Raw genomic sequence first — 8338 nt, 5'->3', positions numbered from 1 at the left:
CCACATCGTATCAGCGCCGAAATGCATGAGGTTAGTGATATACAGATCCGGACCATTGCCTACACGATACACACTCGTCACTTCTTGCGGATGAGAGATGTGGGATAGAAAAGCGAGACGGCGCAGCACCCACGCCCGATCGATTTCCCCCAGTGCGTGCGTGATAGCTAGCACGGCGGGGAGTACACACTGCACTGCTATACTCCCCGCATTTGGGATGGGCGATGTAGCCATTGCCCCAACGCAGCAGTTCCCCAGCTCCCCGCGCCGCATCCCCAGACACGCACGGTGCTGGACCGCAACACCCAGCGTCGTCGTGGTGATACGATGTTCATCCAGAATAGCGCGACGGGCGTGCGCTATATGCGTCTGCAGCAGGGCAGCGATGGCGACGAAGGGCGATACCCGCGTACCCACACGCCGCGCAAGATCAGCCTTGAGCTTTGAAATAACGACAAAGCGGAAGCGCAGGATCTCTGCTTGCACTCTATACGGCGGTACACGCATCCCTCTCTCCACCTCCCCTGGGGCGAGTAACCGGCGCTCAGGACACCACGGCACAACACCCGGGTCGGTGGCAAGCGCATCGAGCGCTCTACGCGCAAGCGACGGGTCGATATACCCTCCCCCTCCTCCAAGTGCATGGATATTCCGCGCCCACGCCTCGCACACCCTCGTAGCGCCATACCCATCCACAATGCTATGCAGCACATACACGCTCAGCGCCAGGCCACCTGGTATGAAGGTAACTTGCGCGGCCATGACGGGCACGGGGCCCTTGTCGAAGCGCAGGATGCCGTCTGCGAGGGGGTCGTCTAAGCTGGGGTGATTGTGTAGGAGGGCGGGGCAGAAGATTTGGCTGGGGAGGTGGGCGGGGGGGAAGTGTGCGGTTTGTAGGGTGTGGAAGTCTAGAAGCGGGTTGGAGATGTGGGTTGTGCTTATGTTGAAGATAAGGGAGGCGTGGGCTGGGGTTATGAGTTGGGGGTAGTGCGCTACTAGGCGGTTTGTGTGGGGGTCGAGGTGGAGGGTGCCGGCTAGGATGGGGTGTTGGTGTAGTGTTGCTGTTAGGGATGTGTGGAGGGCTGTTGTAGCGAGGCTGGCGTGGGCGGGGTCGGGGAAGGGGAAGAGTAGGAGGCGGGTGATGTAGGTGCGGGATGTTATTTGGTCGGTGATGGAGAGGTGGAGGGTGTTGTCTTGGAGAGGCATGGCGGTGCGCTGGTTGACGTTGTGTAGATAGATTGACCGAGTTGGGAATACGGGTGATATATCCTCACCGAGGCTTCACATAGCCTTCAATTCGCATGCTGTGTGCGCGAATTGAATGACAAAATCCCATCCATTCACTCCCTCGCCAACCCAACCATCCCCTCCCCAGTGACCTCCTCCCCCAAAACCCCCGCCTTCCTCAGCACCCCCACCGTAGTCTCCACAACCCCCCTATCCACGCCCCTAACATCCCTCGAAAACCGCACAGTCTTAAGCCACTCCCTAGCATCCTCCTCCGAGTAATCCAACTGCGTACTAATATACCCCACCGCCTCCTCAGTATTCTCCTCAAAATACCTAACGCCCTTATTAATTTTGTCCAGCACATCATCCAGCTCTTCTTTCAGCTTCATTTCCCCCTCCCCCTTACCCCCGACCGACTCAACAAGCTCATCCCTAGCAACCACCATCCACGAACTCCACGGCGTATAAATCTCCCCCACGCGCCTAATTTCCCCATTATCAAAGTACCGTTTACTAGTGAAATGCTCCCACATGAAAAAATCCGCCGTCCCCGTATTAACCCCCTCCCGCAGCCGCTGGAACGTATCCAGAACCGCGGTGTTGAACGCTTTCCCCCATCTTTGCTGCTCCTTGAGCACAAAGCTCATAACGTAGCTCCCGCTGCCGATGCGCGATACGCCGACTGTTCGGCCCTCCAGCCCCCCAATATCCTTGACATCCTCGCGCTGTGCGCCAGTCGATATCGCCCAGCAGAGGGGTGTTTCGACGTAGGTGCCTATTAGTTTGAAGCCGGCGGGTTGCCCGACAGCTTGCCTGGCGGGTTGCCCTGAGGCTTGCCCAGAGGGTTGTCCAGAGGCTTGCCCAGAGGGTTGTCCAGAGGACTGTCCAGAGGTCTGTCCCATCTGTCCCTTCCCCAGCGCAGCGACCCACCCCTCCGTCAACCCCACACCGACATCTATCTCGCCCTCCCGCAGCGCAGTGACCATATGTCCTGTTCCGGAGGGGAAGGGGAGGAGCGTGGCGTCGAGGTTGTGGTGTTTTTGTGCGAAGGCGAGGGGGGTCGAGAAGTGCTCTGGGACGAAGCCGATGCGGAGGGGGGACATTTTTGAGATTGGGGGGGAGGTGGAGAACGCGCGGTTGAGGTTGGGGAGGCGGAGCGGTGGTGATGGGAGGCGGGTGCGGAGGGTGCGCAGCATTTTTTGGGGTGGGGTTGCGATTGGGCGTGTTGGGTGTTTGAGGTGGTGGTGATGGTGATGATGCAACCAACATTTCTACGGTACTTGACTATTTTTATATCCGATAAACTCCGCTCTTCTTTCACAACGTCATTCTATTCATTTGGTCGCTGGGCCTCTAGTCTTTAGGAAATAGAATTCCCCTTGATTTGTGTTTTCCGCTAGAAAAGTGAAAAGAGGAAGAGGAAGAACAAGAACAAGAAAAAAGGGGAAAAGAAAGGATAAAGTCTAAAATGCAGGATAAGTATATATATATCCCAACCCCCCAAAACGCCATTCCATCCCATTCCATCCCCACAGAGGAAAAAAAAAAAGCACCGCTATGTATAAAACGCCAGTACCCAACCAAATGCGTAGAGTGTAGTCGTCAAACCCCCCATCTTACACACCCCCATCACCCCCTCCCTCACCCCCTCACTCCCAGGTTTAAAACTCCCCCCCCCCACCCCCCATAGCAGCAGCCCCCCAAATCCCAACCAGTCCCCAGACCCCCACCCTCCACCCCCTCCAAAGCCCATGAACACCCTGCCCCTTCCTCGTCCTCATCGGCCTCGAGAACCCCGCCGCCTTCGCACTCGCCGCCTTCGCCGCACTCGGCCCTTCAAGCGTAACGCCCTCGTCGCGAACGATAAACCACATCGTGCCAAACACGCCTTTCCAGGGCCCGGGGTCGACGACGGTATCAAACGCTTTTGCTTTGGTGTTGGAGGGGGCGTTCTGGTCTTCGCCTGTGATGTCGTATGCGGGGCTGCGGAGGCTGCTTGGCGTGGGTGGTTGAGATTGAGATAGATATGTAGGTGTTTGTGCGGGGGGGACATAGCGTTGAGATTCCTGGTCATGTAGGACAGCGACCTGGCCGCGGCGGAGGACAGTTTCGAGGGGGAGGCGAGCGAAGAGTTCCGCTGTTGAGGAGAGGAAGGTGGAGAGGGAGTATGCGGTTGGGGTGAGGAGGGGGTCTATTGCGAAGGAGGAGCGGAGGAAGAGGGGGGTTGCCGAGGAGATGAGGGTTGGGATGCAGGCGTGGAGGAGGGTTGCGGGGATTAGGTCGGTGGGGATTGTGAAGGAGGGGAGGAGCGCGAGGCAGGGGTAGATGGAGCGGGGCTGTGAGGTGATGGGGGCGATGACGAGGCGTGTGCGGATTAGGTCGAGGGGGGCGAGGAGGGTGGCGGCGATGGCGGTGGCTGTTACGGCGACACCGAGGGAGACGAGCGGGCTGGGGCTGTCGACGATGTCCAGACCGCCTATGCCGCTTGCTGCTGTGCCGATTAGGCCTGGGTCTGGCACATTGAGCAGCGCTGAGATCAGACTGCGGAACCAGCTCTCGGTCGTCTTGAGCAGGAAGTTGTAGATGAAGGTTGCGTTTGTGCCCTTCCACACGCCCCACGCCGACTCCTTCTGCCAGAGCTGGGCGATGACTTCGAGGAGGGCGTCTGGCTTCTTGAGGTCCAGCTTGCGTGACGACGATGGCGGATGGAGGGGGCGTATCGGTGTGGAGGAGCGTGAGCGTGAGCGCTGGTTAGGCGTGAGACCCTGTCTCCTCCGCTTCTCCGGCGAGCCTGATCTCGTTACACCAGGCGAGTATGCCGGGCCGACAGGCGGCGCCGTCGAGGTAAAGTAGCCCGGTGAGTCCTCGTCCGACTCTTCCTCCGAGGGGTACTGCACGCCGTCAGTCTTCACTTTCACATGTCACATGTCACACATCCCCCACTTCAGCAGCACTCACATCTTCGAACTTCCCACTCGCCATGCTCTGCGGCCTGCTCCTCGCGCCCCACTCCTCACTACCCGCGCGCTGCCCCGGCACCTCGCCCCGCGCCTCGTGCACCTGCAGTATCGTCTTGGCGACCTCGAACGGCTGTGCTAGCAGGACGCTGGTATAATTCCACAGTGCCTGGTCGAGCAGCTTCTTGGCGTGCTCGGCCACGGTCGGCGTCGCATCGGGGAAGTAGGAATCATAGTCGATATCGGACAATATATCTCGTGCCTGGCTGCCCAAGCTCGGTTTTGGCGGCGTGCGGGAGCTGCTGTACGCGGGCAGCGGAGCGGCAGTCTGGGCCTGCGGCTGGGGGATGTCGGGCGGCGGGCCGATGGAGGGCGGGATGTAGTAGGGTCTGAGGGGATTCGGGGCGTTGCGCGAGGGGGGCAGGACGTCGGCCATGGTTATAGTGGTTGTGGTGGTGGTGTGTAGAAATGAGTGGGGTTGTTTGTTGGCTGGCAGGTCAGACAAGTGCCATTCCGCGGGCGTTTTCCTCCACTGCCGATCTGCGGTCGACTCAACGCGGGCTAGGGCCGTGCTTTTTGACGTCTCACCGGCGGCGGAATTCAAGTTACACCTTTTTGCGTGACGCGCACAGTCTCCCCTTTCCTCTCTCCTTCTACATTCGTTACAGCGGGTACAATGGCAGCAAAGCGTGTGTGCAGCAGCGCTCTGCGTCTCAGCGGGGCGGGAGCAGCGAGAAAGTCCACAGGCGCAAGAAGCAGCCGGTCCTTCTCAACTCAACACGCGAATTGGACAACAGCATTACAAGCCAAGCACACAACATCCACGACGATACTCCCACGCATCCAAGCCACCCACCCCCAAAGACGCTTCTCCACAACCCCCACCCCGCAGCACGGGCACCTCGACCCCCCCAAGCCCGGCGAAGAGTACGTCCCCCCTCCCCCTCCCCCCCTCCACACTAACCCCCCAGGCTCAAAATCACCTTCCTCGACCAGACCTCGCAGCCGCACACCTTCACCGTGTCAGCAGGCGACAACCTACTCGACATCGCGCAAGCCAACGACCTCGAGATGGAGGGCGCATGCGGCGGGTCGTGCGCGTGCTCGACGTGCCACGTTATCGTCGAGGACGAGGCGTACTACGAGAAGATGGACGAGCCGGACGACGACGAGAATGATATGCTGGATTTGGCGTTTGGGCTGACGGAGACGAGTCGGTTGGGGTGTCAGGTTAAGATGACGAGGGGGCTGGATGGGGTTGTTGTGAGGCTGCCGAGTGTGACGCGGAATTTGCAGGCGAGTGATTTTAAGGAGAAGTGAGGGTGCGTTGTGTTGGGGGATGAATGATGTATGTGTGTGTACTCTATTGTTGGATGGTTGGACGTTGTACTTGTAAGGATGGATATAAGGTATCATGAAGACATGTATTTAAACGATTACGCGACAGAGATATTCACACCTCCACACCACCGCCCTCTGTCTGCCCGCCCGTAATCATGTCCAGGAAGCCCTGCTTGCTCATCTCCTTGACCTTCTCCTCCCGCTTCGCCATGCCCACGACATTGCTCTCCTTGGCATCGCGCTCGGCCTGCTCGCCCTTGACCTGGGCTGCTCGCACGGCATTGAACAGCTTGATAACACCCTTTTGCGCCGTCCTCCGCAGCTCCTTCTCCTTGGCTGTTGTGGCGGCTGTGCTCACGGCTGGGTCGTTGAGTCCCAGCACATCCTTGACACGGCCCTTTTCTTGCGCCGCCTTCCTCTCGGCGACAATCTGCTTGCGTGCTTTTTCAGACAGTTTATTGTCTGCTAGCTCCTTGTTGGCAATCTGGGCGTCCTTGGAGCGCGACAGAATCGGCTCCGAGCGCTTCGTTGTGGTGAGTTTGGTGTTGAGGATCTTGGATATCGACGTCGCGAACGCTTCAGGGTCGTTGCGTTTCCGCACTTTGCGCGCGGCCGTGGTGGAGGTTTCCGAGGCGTCTGACTCCGAGTCTGCAATGTCGAATTCGTCGCCTTCGAGGTCGTCGTCGTTGTCGTCATCTTCACCCGCGCTGGAGGGGAAGTCGGCGTCTTCTTTTACTGGCGCGACTGGGGCTGTCTTCTTCAGGACGCTCTTGACGGCGATTTTCGCCTTGAGCTTGGGCGCTGGCTTTGCCGACTTTGCGGGCTTCACGGGCTTGACAATCTTCTCCGCCGCGAGCGCATTGGCGCCGGTGGGCTCAAAGGGCTCGTCGTCGCTGCTGTCGTCGCGTACTGGGGCATCGCGTGCGCCGCCCTCGTCCTCGCTCGAACTGTGGTAAAACTTCTGCTTCTTGACCTTCTTCTTCTCTTTTTTCGGCACCTTCCCACGGAGTTGGTCCTCTGTCCGGCGCCGCTTGAGCGATGTGTTGACCATTGTGGGTGGTAGTGGGAGTGTTGTGAGTGGAACCTGTCGATGCGAAACGTGCATCTAGAAAAAAGTTGGGCACGTCGGCGTACAGGGATGGCAAACGCCGATAGCGGGCGGGGCCATGTTAATTCCCCACAAGTCCACCACCACCGACTGGCCTGCTCCAAGATCACCACCACAAACCCCATCACTACCAACACCACACACGCCCGCCGCCATGGTGCTCCAAGATCTCGGGCGGCGCATCAATGCCGCCGTCACCGACCTCACCCGGTCGCCCAACCTCGACGAGAAGGTGCGCCCGTCCACACTGTTGAACACTACTCTGTTCAATACACACCCCCCATGCACGCACTGCCTAACACGTCCAGGCCTTCGATGCCATGGTCAAAGAGATTTCAAACGCCCTGGTCGAGGCCGACGTCAACGTCAAGCTCGTCATGAACCTGCGCCAGTCCATCAAGCGCTCCGTCGACTTCAAGCACCTCGCCCCCGGCGTCAACAAGAAGCGCCTCATCCAGAAGACCGTCTTCGACGAGCTGGTCAAGCTGGTGGACCCCCACGCCGAGCCCTTCAAGCCGCGCAAGGGCAAGTCCAACGTCATCATGTTTGTCGGTCTGCAGGGTTCCGGTAAGACGACGACGTGCACCAAGCTGGCGAGATGGTACCAGGCACGAGGCTTCAAGGCCTGTCTGGTGTGCGCCGACACTTTCCGTGCCGGTGCCTTTGACCAGCTGAAGCAGAACGCAACCAAGGCCAAGATCCCCTACTATGGTAGCCATACCCAGACGGATCCCGTGGTTGTTGCGGCCGAGGGTGTGGACAAGTTCAAGAAGGAGCGCTTTGAGATTATCATCGTGGATACGTCTGGACGACACAGGCAGGAAAAGGACCTCTTCGACGAGATGGTGCAGATTCAGAGTGCCGTGCAGCCCGACCAGACTATCATGGTCTTGGACGCGACAATCGGTCAGGCCGCAGAAGCCCAGGCGCGCGCGTTCAAGGAGTCAGCAGATTTCGGTGCCATTGTCATCACAAAGACGGACGGTGCCGCAGCAGGAGGAGGTGCCATCTCCGCCGTCGCCGCAACACACACGCCCATCGTCTTCATCGGAAACGGAGAACACATGCTGGACCTCGAGCGCTTCGCCCCGCAAGCCTTTGTCTCCAAACTGCTCGGCATGGGCGACGTGCAAGGCCTAGTCGAGCACGTGCAGTCGCTCAAACTCGACCAAAAAGACACCATGAAGCACATCACCCAAGGCATCTTCACCATCAAAGACCTCCGCGACCAGCTCTCCAACATCATGAAAATGGGCCCCTTATCCAAAATGGCCGGCATGATCCCCGGCCTCAGCAGCATGATGGGCGGCATGGACGACGAAGAAGGCGGCACAAAACTAAAACGCATGATCTACATCTGCGACAGCATGACAGACAAGGAACTCGAATCCGACGGCAAAATGTTCGTAGACCAGCCTACCCGCATGACGCGCATTGCCCGCGGCTCAGGCACCTCGGTCCGCGAGGTGGAGGAACTACTCACGCAGCACCGCATGATGGCCGGCATGGCCAAGAAAATGAAAGGCGGAATGGCCAATATGCAGAAAGCGCAGGGCGCTATGGGCGGCGGGAATAAACAGCAGCAGCTCGCTGCTATGCAGAAACGCATGCAGAGTATGGGCGGTGGCGCGGGCGCCATGGGCGGAGGCGGTATGCCGGATCTGGGCGCCATGATGAAGATGCTAGGCGGGGGAAGGGGGGG

At 59.2% G+C, this 8338-nt stretch overlaps 6 protein-coding genes across 6 annotated transcripts in view; 2 read left to right on the top strand and 4 right to left on the bottom strand.

The window, feature by feature from the left end:
* P153DRAFT_410277 (uncharacterized protein) lies at positions 1-1380 on the bottom strand (the record flags this gene model as incomplete). The annotated part of the gene is made up of 1 exon (XM_033672078.1): positions 1-1380. A coding segment is annotated over exon 1 (1206 nt), but the record flags the coding sequence as incomplete, so codon positions are not given.
* P153DRAFT_360526 (uncharacterized protein) lies at positions 1341-2333 on the bottom strand (the record flags this gene model as incomplete). Its single annotated transcript, XM_033666921.1, has 1 exon — positions 1341-2333. One exon carries the CDS (start codon positions 2331-2333, stop codon positions 1341-1343), a length of 993 nt encoding a protein of 330 aa, XP_033519974.1.
* Positions 2334-2891: 558 nt separating this feature from the next.
* On the bottom strand, positions 2892-4732 carry P153DRAFT_348906 (mitochondrial carrier; the record flags this gene model as incomplete). The annotated part of the gene is made up of 2 exons (XM_033666224.1): positions 4189-4732; positions 2892-4121 (listed from the first exon to the last, which is right to left on the bottom strand). Exons 1-2 carry the CDS (start codon positions 4621-4623, stop codon positions 2892-2894), a joined length of 1665 nt encoding a protein of 554 aa, XP_033519973.1. The 5' UTR covers positions 4624-4732.
* Positions 4583-5666, top strand: P153DRAFT_370228 (ferredoxin). The gene is made up of 2 exons (XM_033668991.1): positions 4583-5114; positions 5159-5666. The coding sequence occupies exons 1-2, from the start codon at positions 4864-4866 to the stop codon at positions 5505-5507; spliced, it is 600 nt and encodes a 199-aa protein (XP_033519972.1). The 5' UTR covers positions 4583-4863; the 3' UTR covers positions 5508-5666.
* P153DRAFT_370227 (Rrp15p-domain-containing protein) lies at positions 5367-6606 on the bottom strand. The gene has a single exon (XM_033668990.1). The coding sequence runs from the start codon at positions 6577-6579 to the stop codon at positions 5641-5643; it is 939 nt and encodes a 312-aa protein (XP_033519971.1). The 5' UTR covers positions 6580-6606; the 3' UTR covers positions 5367-5640.
* A 173-nt stretch (positions 6607-6779) lies between these two features.
* The window catches only part of P153DRAFT_425946 (signal recognition particle 54 kda protein-like protein), a 2003-nt gene continuing 444 nt past the window's right edge, over positions 6780-8338 (top strand). Inside the window, exons 1-2 of the mRNA XM_033672575.1 lie at positions 6780-6868; positions 6945-8286. Coding sequence (XP_033519970.1) covers positions 6791-6868; positions 6945-8286 — 1420 coding nt within the window. The 5' untranslated portion in view covers positions 6780-6790. The remainder of the gene's footprint in view (positions 6869-6944; positions 8287-8338) is intronic.

Source organism: Dothidotthia symphoricarpi, assembly GCF_010015815.1.
Source record: "Dothidotthia symphoricarpi CBS 119687 unplaced genomic scaffold P153scaffold_20, whole genome shotgun sequence".
NCBI classification, from domain to species: domain Eukaryota; kingdom Fungi; phylum Ascomycota; class Dothideomycetes; order Pleosporales; family Dothidotthiaceae; genus Dothidotthia; species Dothidotthia symphoricarpi.
Note: the sequence above shows the minus strand (reverse complement) of the source record. Positions and strands in the feature narration are given on the sequence as shown.

Bases quoted from the DNA above. Each gene is read 5' to 3' on its own strand.
- P153DRAFT_370227 (XM_033668990.1), bottom strand. From the start codon at position 6,579: ATGGTCAACACATCGCTCAAGCGGCGCCGGACAGAGGACCAACTCCGT.
- P153DRAFT_370228 (XM_033668991.1), top strand. From the start codon at position 4,864: ATGGCAGCAAAGCGTGTGTGCAGCAGCGCTCTGCGTCTCAGCGGGGCG. The intron at 5,115-5,158 runs GTACGTCCCCCC...CTAACCCCCCAG, and splicing joins CCCCCCAAGCCCGGCGAAGA to GCTCAAAATCACCTTCCTCG.